The following is a 15,374-nucleotide window of genomic DNA, read 5'->3' on the forward strand; positions in this document are numbered from 1 at the left end:
TGGTCCTCTTTTTTTCATTTTGGTGATTTTCAATTAATTGTTGTTTACTGAATTGCAGTTATTAATGGGTATTATAAGTTTAATTACAACTTGTTTAGCACATTAGCCGAAAAGTACACTTATATTCATCAAAATTCGTAGAGAATGGAAAATTTAAAAAAATCATTAATTGTTTTAAAATAATACTACTACAACCAAATTGGCATGTTAGAAATGTCTTGTATAGATTGAACATACTTATTTATATACTTAAATTAAAAAGAAAAAGTCGTCGCGAGATAGACTATGGCAACGAGCCAAAACAACATCGTTGATACTCTTAATCTTTGACTACACTCATATATTCTAAAATTATGCCTTTTCCCATAATTGCCTATCAATTAAACTTTATTACTTCATATTTTAACCAACAAAGAATATTAAATTGGTCATAAATGTTTCCTCCCTTTTGTTAGTTGTTAACCTGTCTTTTTATTTTCTTCACATCGCTCTCAATTAATTCCCAAAATAAATTAAAGAATCAAAGGAACGTTTTGAACTTTGGTCCCGTGTTGTAATTTTCTTAAACAACACTTTTAGTTAAAGTGCAAATAAAGCTTGTTACAAAAGGTGATTAGTAAAATATATATACCTAATATTTTATTTGAAACTAAATCCTCTGCATTATTCGTTTAACCTCACGTATATATGGCATATACTAAAAAAAGATTCTTTCAATCCATGTTCACACTCTAGAAAAGCTTAAATTAAGGATCTTAAATATTTTTTGTTCCTATTAATTATTATTATTATTATTATTAAACAAAGCCTCATTCACAAAATCTTGAAAGTTGACTATTACTAACGGTGGCATACTTGTAGTATAGACAAGTTTTCCAAGCTATAGCGACATTACTGCCCCATAAATTGTTTACAAAAATAAATTTATCCTTATAAATTTTCAACTTTAATTAGTTTTATTGCAGTGATACACCGCATGCTTATTAAAATCATAAATTAATAATTAATGTATAGCTTTAGTTCATTTTTTTAAATGAGGCAAATGGAATTAAAACAAAGAAAACAAAAATTGAGGTATATAAATCACTTCATTATTTCCATTAACTATAATTAATATTTTAGTTAATAATTAATTCTTAATTTACTAATTAAAATTTGTGTGGTTGCCATTTAGTATTGCTAAGTAAGTATACTACTTATGTAGTACACATATATAGAATTGAAAGAATGAAATAAATTGGAAAATGGCTGTATTGAAGTTAAAGCTTATTTCTATTTTACGAGTACTTTTTATTGGTCACTCAAAAGCTACGTTCAAAACACTGAATTAATTAGATTGTGAATAAACAGTATCATAATATGTAGTCATAAATAGTGCATTAAAATACTTAAATAAAATTAAGTAACCAGCAAAATAAGTATAGTTTTGAGTGGGGCCCAACATCTGTGTGGTTTACAGACAAAATCGCAAAAGTTAAAAAGTGCTGCCCATTTGCAAAAACCGAGGTCTGAAAATGTAAAAATGACAAAAAAAACTTCACTTTTATTGATGTTCTTAACGGCATCTCCAATAAGCACGGACGTCAAATAGCCATCAAATAGCCTTCACACTGCCACATCATCAGCACTACAATTCTCCTGCCACATCAGCTTGCCACATCAACTGGACATCAAATAGCCCTCACATAGCCTTCACACTACCTATCCACATCACTAATAACAATTATATAATTTAATTTACACTTGTATCAACATACGGAATTTAATTTACGAGACAAATACGGGAAATTCGAATAATACTATTAAAATTTAGAAAGTACATTAATTTAAAAAAAATGTACAAAAATTTTAAAAAAGTACAAAAATTAAAAAGTACAATTAAAAAAGTACAATATTTCTATATGGAAACATAAAACATTCAAGGATGTCTCTATAAAAGAGAGACAACCTAGAATGATTTTTGTCCCACATCGAATGTGAAACATAAAACATTCAAGGATGTCTCTATAAAAGAGATACAACCTAGAATGATTTTTGTCCCACATCGAATGTGGAACATAAAACATTCAAGGATGTCTCTATAAAAGAGAGACAACCGAGAATGATTTTTGTCCCACATCGAATGTGCAACATAAAACATTCAAGGATATCTCTATAAAAGAGAGACAACCTAGAATGATTTTTTCCCACATCGAATGTGCAACATAAAACATTCAAGGATATCTCTATAAAAGAGAGACAACCTAGAATGATTTTTGTCCCACATCGAATGTGCAACATAAAACATTCAAAGATGTCTCTATAAAAGAGAGACAACCTAGAATGATTTTTGTCCCACATCGAATGTGAAACATAAAACATTCAAGGATATCTCTATAAAAGAGAGACAACCTAGAATGACCCACATCGAATGTGAAACATAAAACATTCAAGGATGTCTCTATAAAAGAAAGACAACCTAGAATGATTTTTGTCCCACATCGAATGTGAAACATAAAACGTTCAAGGATGTCTCTATAAAAGAGAGACTACCTAGAGTGGTTTTTGTCCCACATTGAATGTGGAACATAAAACATTCAAGGATGTCTCTATAAAAGAGAGACAACCTATAATGGTTTCATAATTCGCAAGCCCATTAAATATATATGGGCTATTACGAATTTCTTGTATAAATTTATTTGTAAAAATTGTTTTTAAATATTAAAAATAATTTTCATAAATAAATAGTATTTTTAAATTTTTTTTTAAATTCGAATTTTTAAAATTCGAATTAAAAAAAATTAAAAATTTGACGCCGGTTTGGCGCCGATCCGGGACGCACAATGGCGCCCGTGAGGATCGGCGTCGGAACCGGCGTCGGCGCGGGAATCGGCATGGCGACGCCGATTTCGCCCACGCCGGTTCCAATGGTTCGGCGTCAAATCGGCGTGGGCGAAAAATCGGCGTCGCGGTGGTGACGCCGGTTATTGGAGATGCTCTAAATTCGGTAGAAAAATTCCCTCATTAATTATCACCCCCATTTCATCATTTTATATAAAATAAAAGCATTTAATTTAATTCTCTATTTTTCGATATATATATTATGGAATCCTAAATCTTACTTCCCCCGTTCGAAAAAAAAAATATTGCACTTGGTGGAAGCCATAGAGATTTTTAAAAATATTACTTCTTCAGTTCTAGTTTAAGAGTCATATTTTGTCATTTCCGTTCGTCCCAGTTTAAAAGTCCCATTAAGAATTTACTATATCTGGATATAAAATTTAACCTCATTGTTGATAAAATTTACACTCAAATATCATTATTTTCATAAAAATAAAACAAAAGAAACATCTTTCACATACAAAAAGTCAAAAGGATCTCACTTTCCGCTACCCCACTTAAATTATTACACACCACAACAACCACTATCTCACTTCAATTATTACACACTTCAACAAAATTGCACTCCTAAACTGGGACGGAGGGAGTAGTATTTTTATACTATTAATTAAAGAAAGTACTATAAATAAGAGAAAAAAAATATAACATCTTAATAAGATAAAAAAGAAAAATATGAAGTAATATTTTATTTAATAGATAGAAGTAGTATATTTCATTTGTTTGTTATTGTATGTCTCATTTTATTATTAGTGATATCCATTTATATACTACTCCCTTCGTCGCAACTAAGTTGAGACAAATCTTTTAGGAGAAATAAAGTAGGAAAGATAAAGAGAGAGTAAAGTAGATGGTGAAATAAAGTAAGAGTGATTGTATGTTTTATTTTTTGTTAAAAAAGTAAATGACTCAACTCAGTTGGGACATCCCAAAAAGAAATACAACTCAACTAAGTTGGGCGAATGGAATACTATTTCACTTTAAGTATATTTGATTAAATGAATTTTATATTTTATCAGTAAATTTCACTCATATTTATTTATATATTTAATAGTATAATACTGAGGTTCACATTCTACTAACATTTTTCATCTATTTTCTTCAAATTTCATAAATTAACTAGTGAAAGAGTAAAACAACTAGTATCAGCAAAAAAAGAGAATAAAAAATTTATGCTAAAACTCTATTAGTCTCAAAAATATCTCAGTTTTCATTTTCTAGTCTCATAGAAGATATCATATTTCTAGCAGAAAAAAAAGAATAAAAAAATTATGCTAAAGCACCATTACTCCCAAAAAATCTCAGTTTTCATTTTCTAATGTCATAGAAGATATCATATTTCTATCTTTGAAGAAAGTAAATTGTCATTAATATATTTAACTAATTTTTTTCCTTTTCATTACTCCCTCCTTGTAAGCCATGACACATTTCTATTTAAAAAAAATAACAAAACAATTCTTCTTCAATAATTAATACACTTAAATCATTTTTTCCAATTAAAATAATATTCATTTCTCTTATTCTATTTTTAATAGTACATATCTTCACTTTTTCACTCTTCAATTAAGCATGTTAACTATTAACTACTGAATTTACATACTGATCAAGAAATGTATCATCTGGACGTAGGACAAAAAATAGATGGGACATAAAAAGTACTCTCTTTATCACTTTGAATATACTCACTTTCCTTTTTGATTTCTTCCAAGTTCCAACTAAGATGACTGAATAGTAAAAATAGAAACACATTAATCTATAACCATCTCCCTTACTCTATTTTTCCACCTCATGCAAAATAAAATAAATATCGTGCTGGAAAAAAAATTATCATCTTCTTCGGAAGGGAATACTTTATTATTTTAAATTATATTTTTAATATATTCAAATATCTTTACACATTCAATACATCAAACATGAAATTTCATTCCATCTACTAATCAGGTCACAAGATTTTAATCCCACCAAATATTCAAGAATAAAGTTATGCGACCACATTATGGTCAGCCATAAATTAATTAAATAACAAAAAAAATTGATTTTTTTTAAATTTTTGGTTTAATACTACTTGATTTTACTTTTATATCATATTCATTATATGTTGCTCAACATGTTAGTGTTGCTCTTTCGTAGTTTTTGCTCAACTTATTACTACTGTCATTTCTTGATTGTTGCTCAACGTATACAGTAATTAGTGATATTAATGTGTTTTACGTAATGGAATTCAAAGATAAGTATCAACTCACAAGTCCATTCACACACATATAAGTTTATATCGGTAATTCTAATTTTTTTATACATGTAAATGAACTAAATTAACTCTTTATGGCCGGCCACATTATGACCCTTTAGCATCAGCCAATATTCAAACCTGGTTTAGCATAATCTGACACAGCATTTACATGTTACTCCCTCCGTCCAACATAATTTGGGACACTTTGACCGGGCACATGTTTTAAGAAATGTAATGAAAAGTGAGTTGAAGAAGTTAGTGGAATGTGAGTCCCACTTTTATATATTAGTTTTATAATTAAATGTGAGTAGGAATGAGTTAGTGGAATGTGAGGTCCACTACCAAAAATGGTAAAAGTGAAATGAGTCAAATTATGTGGGACTGCCAAAAATGGAAAACTTGGTCAAATTATGTGGGACGGATGGAGTATTAAATTAAACAAAAAATTGGGTGCGCTGTCTCCATCTTTCCACATAAACAGTGTAAGAAATTTAGACACGTGGCCTTCACCTTCAGTCAGCTTCTGCTATCCTCACTCTCTCTTTCTCTCTCTCTCAAACTAGATTTAATCCTTCTCCTCTCTTCATCTCAAATCAATAATCCCAAAAATACAATGCACCCTTCCAATTTCTAGTCATGACGTCACTTCCCATCGAATTCCAATTCGCTTCCGTCATCCTCATCCTCCTCTCCGCGGCGGCAGCGATCGAATTCGACTTCGGTACTCTCACATTCTCCAAAGTGAAGCTCCTCGGCGAGGCCCACTGGACCAACGCCACCGTCCGCCTCACCCGCGACCTCGGCGTCCCTAGCTCCGGCGTCGGCCGCCTCCTCTACTCCGACCCCATCCCCTTCCGTCGCCGCTCCTCCAACCTCACCGCCAGCTTCTCCACCTTCTTCTCCTTCTCCGTCCGCAACCTCAACCCCTCCTCCGTCGGTGCCGGCCTCGCCTTCGTCGTCTCCCCCGACGGCGCCTCCCTCGGCGACGCCGGCGAATTCCTCGGCTTCATCACCGCCGCCGGCGAACCCTCCGGCGCCGTCGCGGTCGAGTTCGACACTGCGATGGACGCCGGATTGGGGGACATCAACGGCAACCACGTCGGGTTGGATGTCGGCTCGGTCGTGTCGACTCAGTCGGTCGATCTCGAATCAGTCGGCGTCGAGTTGAGGAGCGGCGATTCGATCAACTCGTGGGTGGATTACACCGGGTCGACTCGGTCGATCAGCGTCTACGTCTCGCTGTCGAATCGGAAGCCGACGGTGGCCGTGATGACTGCCGAATTGGATCTCGCCGAGTCGATCCCAGGTGACTCGGTGTACGTCGGATTCTCGGGGTCGACTCAGGGGAGCACCGAGGCCCACACGATCGAGTGGTGGAGCTTCCAATCCTCGTTCGACGACGACGAGCCGAGTCACGACTCGCCGCCGCCGCCGTCGCCGGAGGAATCACCGCCGTCGTTGGCGCCGCCAGAGTTTCCGTTGATGCCGGAAACTTTCACCCCGCCGCCGCCGTCCCCAGCGCCCGAGGCGCACAATGTGACAGCTGCGCGGGAGGCGGCGAGAGGAGGCGGCAAATGCCACGGGTCAATGTGCCCCGGCGCGGTGGCCGGGGTCGCGACGGCGGGGGCGTTCGTCCTGGGATTTTGCGCCATCGGGTTCATATGGATCTATAAGAAGAAATTCAAGAAAGGGGAGAAAAGGGAATATTTTGCTTCGGATGTGATTAAAATGCCTAAGGAATTCAGCTATAGGGATCTTAAATTAGCTACAAAAGGTTTTGATTCGGATCGGATTATCGGTAACGGCGCATTCGGCACGGTTTATAAGGGGATTTTGCCCGAGACGGGCGGCGCTGTCGCGGTGAAGCGGTGCAGCCACACCGGGCAGGGGACGACAGAGTTCTTGTCCGAGTTATCGATAATCGGAACTCTTAGGCATAGGAACTTAGTTAGGCTACAAGGGTGGTGCCACGAGAAGGGTGAAATTTTACTAGTCTATGACTTAATGTCCAACGGGAGTTTGGATAAAGCCTTATTCGAGTCCACGTTCGTGCTGACGTGGATAAACCGTCGCAAAATTTTGACCGGAGTTGCGTCGGCCCTCGCGTACTTGCACCAAGAATGCGAGAATCAAGTGATCCATCGCGACGTAAAGAGTAGCAACATTATGCTCGACGATGCTTTCAATGCTAGGTTAGGCGATTTCGGGCTAGCCAGGCAAATCGAGCACGACAAGTCCCCAGACGCCACGACCGCGGCCGGAACAATGGGGTATCTCGCGCCCGAGTACCTGATAACCGGCCGGGCGACCGACAAAACCGACGTTTTCAGCTACGGCGCGGTGGTGTTAGAGGTGGTGACGGGGCGGAGGCCGATCGAGAAGGAATTTTTCTATGAGAGGGGCGGGAATTTAGTGGAGTGGGTGTGGAGCTTGCATCGGGATGGACGGCTGATGGACGCGGCCGACCCGCGCCTCGGGAGGGAGTACGACGAAGAGGCGATGGGGCGAGTGCTGCGGGTGGGGCTCGCCTGCTCGCACCCGGACCCGATGTTCAGGCCGAGTGCGAGGGGCGTGGTGCAGATGCTACTAGGGGATGTTGAGGTCCCCATTGTGGCTAGTAGAACTAGGCCAACAATGAGCTTTACTACATCACAATTGTTGTTGACATTGCAAGATAGTGTGTCGGATTTGAATGGGATGATCACAATCTCCACCACCTCATCGGAATGTAGCTTCATCGGCGGCGGAGATGGCGGCGCCGGAGGACTAGACTTGGTCTAGCTAGTAAAGTTTAGTCCTATTTTTAAAATTTTGTCACTAATTGAATATATTCATTGATTTGTGATTTACAAAAGAGAAAGAAAGTAGCACCAATAATTTATTGGCTTGTTGGTAGCATATAATTTTGCTGCAATTCATGTAATTTAATCTTCGATTTTTGGTCTTTTTAATTATGAGATTTTGATTAATTCTCTCTCGGTTTAATTATTTATAAATTAGATTGATGCGTGGCACATTATTTGTGAATATTTATTGCGAGTAATGTCACTTTATAGTTATAAGTAGTTGTTCTTGAAGAACAAGAATTGATTATTTTGTTTTTCATTATAATTTGATTAAATCGTTTTCGTTCTATTTTATATAATACCGTATATAGGAGTGTATGTTTAGTAGTATTTCTCTTTCATTAGGGATGTGGCATTACATACTAGGATCATCAAATTTATTGGTATAAATAAAATTTACCTAAATTATTCCTTAATTTGACCATCAAGTGGAATAAAATGTACCTGTCATTCTTATCTAGTGGTTGAGGTTGGTGGATTATTCTGAAATATTTATTGTTTATATGCTTATATTCTCTTTAACTCTAGTGATTTTAAATAGAGTATTTGCTTTTGTAGCTATACATACAAATTATCTATATTATCCTTAATTTCTTATAATTCCTTTGTTTGGTGGAAAACTATATTTTTGTTTTATTCTATTTTCTTGTTTTTATAATGCTTTTGAATAAAGCGTTTGTTATATCGAAACGTAACATTATATTGGTTGCATTTTCGTTGGTATTTATATTTTTAGTTGTTTGTGCATAAATATTCTACTCCCTAGTCATCATTTTATTGACTTGGAGTGTTTAATGAACATACTAAAAATTATATGTGCGTGTGAAGTTGGATAACAAATCAATCCGTTATGAAAATTGGTGCTCAAATAATGATGCTAGGGAAGAAAAATAGGTGCGCAATTAGTTATAAAAGTGCAAAGAAAATGGTGTTTGTCATTATCTTAGATTAGCCTTTTGTCACACCATTCTCGATTATATTCTTATATTTTTTTAAATTTTAATTTTATCGCATGATGTTCACATACCTTGTGTGAAACTATGCTCAATAATATGATACCATCATTGCAAATTTTAAAAACCTCCATTATTATGCTTAATTAACAATTTACACACACATAATCATATATGTACATATACTATATAAATATATATACGTATAAAAAATTACACAATCATTCATATGTAACGTTAAATTACGACAAAATAATCAATAGTATTGTATGGAAGTGGGGCATTTCTTAATGGAGAAAGGTAGGAAGTTGCTTTCCGAAGAAACTAATAAGTCAAAAGCAAAATAAAAGAGTATGAGTAGAGTTTTGGTAAAGCGCAAACGATACACAATAACTGGTTGAATAAAGGCATATATATAAATGAGATACTATAGTCTATACATATATATATGAATTTTCAACTAGTTTTTGATGTGTCTAGAAAAAATATTCTATTTTCTTCAATTGCACCAATGGATTTGCCATGCCTTCACTCGAAAGGTGTCTTCTAGGCCATCCACATCCATGTCTCTTAACCGTCTCATTTTTTCACTATTCATGGGCTTCACTGTACTTTTCACATCATCTTTTAACTAAGAGACAACACTTGCATCCCTTTATCTCTTAATCATCTCATCCCTTAACTATTCATTCAATTTCATTTTTTATTTTTATTTCCAACAAATTCAATTAAATAAAAACACACTTCATTAAATAAAATAAAATTACAACTTAAAATTCTAAAAAAACAAAAAAAAAACACATAATTAAAATCCTAAAAAAAATAAAAAAAATTTCCGCTCACTCTCTCTAAATTCAAAATCTCAAAACTCAAAGAAACAGAAAAAAGAGTTGTCTAATGGCGATCATGTACGTCTACCGATTGCCAAAATTTGCCTAAATGTGTTCCATTAAATATTTATAGAAGTGATTGGAGGCTTTAAAAAAATACAAAAAATTAAAAATTTGAAAAAAAATGGCTATAAACGGCTAGTATAATTTTTGGGATTTTTTTTTAATTTTTTGAAATTTTCCTGATTTTTTTAAAAAAAACAAACAAAAAAACATTTAAAATGGATATAAACGACGCCCACTCGCGGGCTGGCGAGTGGGCGTCACGGACGAACCAGAGCTCGCCACGTGGCCACGCGCGTGGCGAGCTGGCGCGCGAGATTCCTCTCCGCGGCGAGACAAGGGACGGGCTGGGGACGAGACGGGAGCCCGCATCGCTGTCTCGATGGGGTCTCGTCTCTTCGAGACGAGATAGAGCCCGCAGCGAGACGCGACGCGGGTGCTCTTATGTAGCCTTTTTCCACATGCTTTATGTCTAATCTAATATGGTATATATTGAATGAATTAATAGTAAGTGAGAGAATATATTATTCCCACTTATCAGTTGCCAAACTTTGTCATATTAAGTTCTTCAACTTCATCGTATAAAATTCTACCAGCAATTAATTTATAAAAACAACATTATATTTCCAATTATTCTCTTTCTCGATTTTCTCTCTTTAGCAAGTATTTATACTACTAACTTACAAGCTCATTCATCTATATAACTTGACAATTTATAAATTTTAATATTTATAATACTATCTGTGAAATTATCAGAGCCTATAAGTTATTAAAAATAATGTTTTAAATATCCTGAGAATTCGAGGCCACCAGTTGCGGGCTGGCGATTGCTATCAATATTTAAATGTTGTGTCTAATGAAAATGTACACATATTGGAATTCATGTTTGTTTCGTTTACAAAAATATGAATATGTTTCTAGGACAATTTTGTTATATTGGAAAACACAAAAATTTCCAACAATTCTATTTCTTTAACCAGCCAAACACGGTATTGATAAAGTTTGTCTTTTCCTAAAGAAATAATAAGAAATTAATCGACGGAATCTTACCCCAATTTAAATAATTTTATTAATTTTAACCCTTTTTTTATGGATTAATTTAATTCCAATCTAATTTATCAAATTGGGTTAATTTAATTAAATTAACAATTTCAGTTAATTCTTTCTACAAATAAAATATTGGTATTTTTATATACAATATATTTTTGGAGAAAAACATGATAGATAGGGTACGATTATCCAATACACAATTGAATCGAGTTCAAATGGGGATGTTGGTGAATTTCGAAGTAGGTACCCGCAGGCATCTTATCCGTCAACCCTTTCGTTTGCTAAATTTTCATCCATTAATAAAAATTTGTCTGATACTAAAAATAGAAACTTGTTATCAATTTATAGTATTAACTTTTTATCCCGCACACTTTAATCACATTTTCACGTTCCATCTTCTATTTTAACCCGTTCTTCTTTTTCTTATTCGTATTTTACTAATTTTGCATTAAAATTCGTGATATCTTCTTATATGACAATTTTTTTATAAAAACAAATGCGTAAATCCCAGCCTGACCCGATCATGTTTCAACATTTAGGCGATAACAAATTTCAACGACCCGCCCATTATCCGGAGTGCCCAGGTTTGAGGAAAAGATTGCAAGCCCGGCCCGGCCTGATCCACCACGTTGTCAGCTTTTAGGTACGACTAATAAAAAAAATAGGTCGAACCTACATCATTTAGGATGTCAGAAATCTACCCCACTGTAAACAATAGCTTGAAAATGAAGTTCGAATTTCCCATCTAATTATTGAAGTATTGAAATCAAGAAATATTAACTCAAATTGCTAACCTACCAAATTGCTACATAGTAGTACCACTGTAAAGAAATATTAACTCAATGATTAAGAGTACTATATTTATGTAAAAAACCCAATAATTTCTTTCACCAACCAGTCTATCTCTTATAAAAAGTTAGTATTCTCTATACTTGTGTCAATTGCTTTTGCTAATAGCCTAATAAGAAAAATCCACCTTAAGAAGTACTAGTACCTAGCTCCCTCCAAAGAATTACTACAAATTGAAATACTACAAATCATCTTTCATGTTGTACTTGGAGGGTCAATCGATCCCATCATCAGCCCATGAGAATTATAAAATTCTATGTATTAAATTTTGTATATGGAGTTGTTGTCATCCCCATTGTGCGGCAACTCCGCCCCCAATTATTCGGGATTGAGGTTCACTTCAGTTCTTTTTCCATTATCCATTTTCATCGACAATCGTCGTACTATCTCTGACTTCCGACGCCAATTATAACCTTCTTAGCTATATCTGAGCCATCTCTATAAATTGTGGTTGGATAAATCCATATTAACCAAAATGATGTGAAAGTTGAATAATGTAAAATAATAAGATTGCACATGCACACAAATTAAATGAAGAATCTTGTCCCATGAAGAGATATGGAGTAGTATATATATAAAGGTCATGAACATGCATAATTCTAACTTGACTAACTATTTCACATGCTCCACTTGTTACTCGGTTCTTTCACAAGTCATAATCAACAAACATAACAAACAAAAAAAATTTCCTTTTCCTTTTCTCTTCGGAAGTTTATTGTTTTACACGTTAACAAATATCCACTATTTAAGACAATAATAGTTTGACTTTGTTAGAGCATGGGCAGCGGTGGCGTCCATCGCCACCGCCGTCCGCGCCGCTGGCACGGACGCCATCAGCCGCCGCTGTGCTCGCACCGCTGGCACGGCCCTACTCGATGTATCGAGCACGTCCGTGCCAGCGGACGCACACGTGGCGCGCTCTCATTCGTCAACGGCTCGACCGTTGCATTTAAACATTTTTATATTTTTTTTAAAAAAATCGGTTTTTTATTAAAAAAACCGATAAAAAAAAATTTCACTTCCCCAAAAAAATATATCCGTTTATAACCGTTTTTTACACCTTTTTAATTTTTTTTTCATTTTTTTACCCCAAAAATACACACTTTCATCTATAAATACCCCCAATTTCACCCCAAAAATTCACATCAAACTACAAAACTCTCATCATCATTCTCCAATATCCATTCTCATCTCCATTCTCTCATATCCATTTTCATCTTCATTCTCTCATACCCTACAACATCACTATGTCCGGCCAAGACGATAACCCTTCGGGCTCCCACGGTTGGAACCCCGAATGGTTCGGTTCACAACCGTTTCCTAGTCCGGAAACGGAATATTCGGCCCCTCCTCAAACCCAAGATTCGGCCGTTCCGGGTGGCTACCGTCCATACCCAATCGACGACCAAGGTGTCTCTGAAGGGCGCTACGGGTGGACACCAGAGCCTAGGCCTCGCGCCCCTTCCCAAATGCCGATTCCTCCATCTCGCGCCGGTGTCCGCACACCGTACTCACCGGCGGAGATGGAAAGATTGTTCAAGGCGTACTTGGAAATCTCCGAAGATGCGGTGGTTGGAACGAACCAATCCGGCGATCACTTTTGGTGGCGCGTCTCTAGCCGGTACAATGCAAACCGGCCGCCCGGAACGATCGAGCGCAACGAGAGTATGGTGCGCAACTGCATCGGCCGAGCCAACGAAGAAATTAGCAAGTTCAACGGCTATTTCATCCAGGAGTCCCGGAATGCCGGGAGCGGCCGAAGCGAGGTCGACATCATCACCGCCCCGCTGAGCACCTACCAATCCATGAACGGTAAGTCGTTCAAATATCTTAACGTTTGGCAGGAGACGCGGACGCACCCGAAGTATAAGGGAGGCATAACATCCTCCTCTAGCGGCTCCTCCAAACGATCAAGGTCGGTAGCCCTATCCGACTCCGGCTCGGAAGAAGTGGCTAGCCAACTCGCCGGAGCTAACTTGGGTAGCCCCGACGCCGGACCGAGCGGTTCCCAACGCCGCCCCCAAGGAATGAAGAAGGCGGCGGCCAACCGTCGACGCGGCTCGACTCCCGAAGCCGCTCCCGCTCCCTATGTGCCACCTCCACCCCCGAACAACTCGCTGTGGATGCTCTTAAGCCAACTCAATATGGCCGATAGGTCATCTATGACCCCCCACGCAACTTGAAACACACGAGACCATGATAAAAGGTCTCCAAAAACAATTGGGGTTGATCCCGCCGGATGCGTAGTCTTATTAGGAGTTTAATTATATAATTTTTAATTTTTATGATTTTAATTATGTAATTTTTAATTTTAAGGAGTTTAATTATGTAATTTTTAATTTTTAGTATTTTAATTATGTATTTTTTAATTTTATTTGTAATTTGTAATATTTATTATGGTTTTTAAATGGATTTTAATATTGTGGAAATGTTATTGTTTAATTAAATTTTATATTAATTGTGCTCGTCCTTGCGGAAGAGCACAATTGTGGGTGTTGTGCTCTTGCCAGAGAGCAGGCATGAATAGTACCGCCCGGGCCCACAACCGTGCCGCTGGCAAGAGCACGGTTGTGGATGCTCTTACAATGCTATAGAGACTACAATTACTTAATTCCTTTGAGTAATTACACCTTACCAGAAAGGTAATATAAACTTTTCATGCATGTAGATATAATGACAGATTCATGTGAGGTTGAGTCGGCCTCGAGCCTACAAACTCCATTTAATTCCGTAGCTTGAGATGTCGGCGATCCCCTGGTTCTGGGGTAGCTCCACCCCAACCATTTAATTAGTATTGGAGTTCCCTTTTGTTCTTTGACCGCTGCCAGCAATCTGTTGTTGGGTTGCCTTTGCCCTCGAATACTAGCAACGACTTTCTTCAATGTGTCAAACCTTACTAGTTTCATTTCTTATATCCGTGACTGTATAGACATATGCATGTACACATATGCACTATATGAATATATAAAAATTGACACTTGCCATATAGTAAAAGACCCTTTGCCCATCTAACTTGAAAAATACCCAACTTTAAGAAATGATAATTAACATAAAGAAAAGTGATATTCTTCTTTTATCAGAAATTTTTTTTTATGGATCCGTCCTCAAGGGAAAAAGTGAAACAAGAAGAGTGAGCCCAATGAACTTACTCTTAAAACACACATACTAAAAAAATTCTAATTTTATATACTCACACCTGACCCGACGCGCGATGTGGGTGCCATAATTACCTCCATCGGGTATTTGCATCCGCAAATATGGTGCCGAGTTTAGGGTTCAAGATTTAGAATTTCGGGCAATAGGGCTTAGAGTAAGCTCATTAAGAGAAAGCCCAGTAGACTTTTCGACCATAAATTAATTGGGCTGCATAAAAATAAAAAGCCCAATATCTTTTTATCCTAAAATTAATATGCTCAAATCTTCTAATGGGGCTTTTCTTATTCGACCGATCTCAAAAACCTTCAATGTCACATCAAACAAATAGTACTATATTAAAATAATTATCAAATGAGTAGCTTATATTTTCATGCATTTATTTAATTTTTATGTAGACAATTATTTTTAGTTGATACAAATATATGTCGAGGCTATTAATTGGGCCTTGATTTGTCCTATTTGATTCTTTGGCTCCCCTTTTCGAGCTGGGGTCAATTAATAAATAAAGAAAAGTAAAGCA

At 36.6% G+C, this 15,374-nt stretch overlaps 1 protein-coding gene across 1 annotated transcript; it reads left to right on the forward strand.

Moving 5' to 3' along the window:
• The first annotated feature begins 5,624 nt into the window (after nt 1–5,624).
• LOC121787550 (L-type lectin-domain containing receptor kinase VIII.1-like) lies at nt 5,625–8,076 on the forward strand. The gene has a single exon (XM_042186322.1). The coding sequence runs from the start codon at nt 5,744–5,746 to the stop codon at nt 7,886–7,888; it is 2,145 nt and encodes a 714-aa protein (XP_042042256.1). The 5' UTR covers nt 5,625–5,743; the 3' UTR covers nt 7,889–8,076.
• Nucleotides 8,077–15,374: the final 7,298 nt, after the last annotated feature.

Source organism: Salvia splendens, chromosome 22 (assembly GCF_004379255.2).
Source record: "Salvia splendens isolate huo1 chromosome 22, SspV2, whole genome shotgun sequence".
Lineage (NCBI taxonomy): Eukaryota > Viridiplantae > Streptophyta > Magnoliopsida > Lamiales > Lamiaceae > Salvia > Salvia splendens.

Coding starts and splice junctions, on each gene's coding strand:
- LOC121787550 (XM_042186322.1), top strand. CDS start 5,744: ATGACGTCACTTCCCATCGAATTCCAATTCGCTTCCGTCATCCTCATC.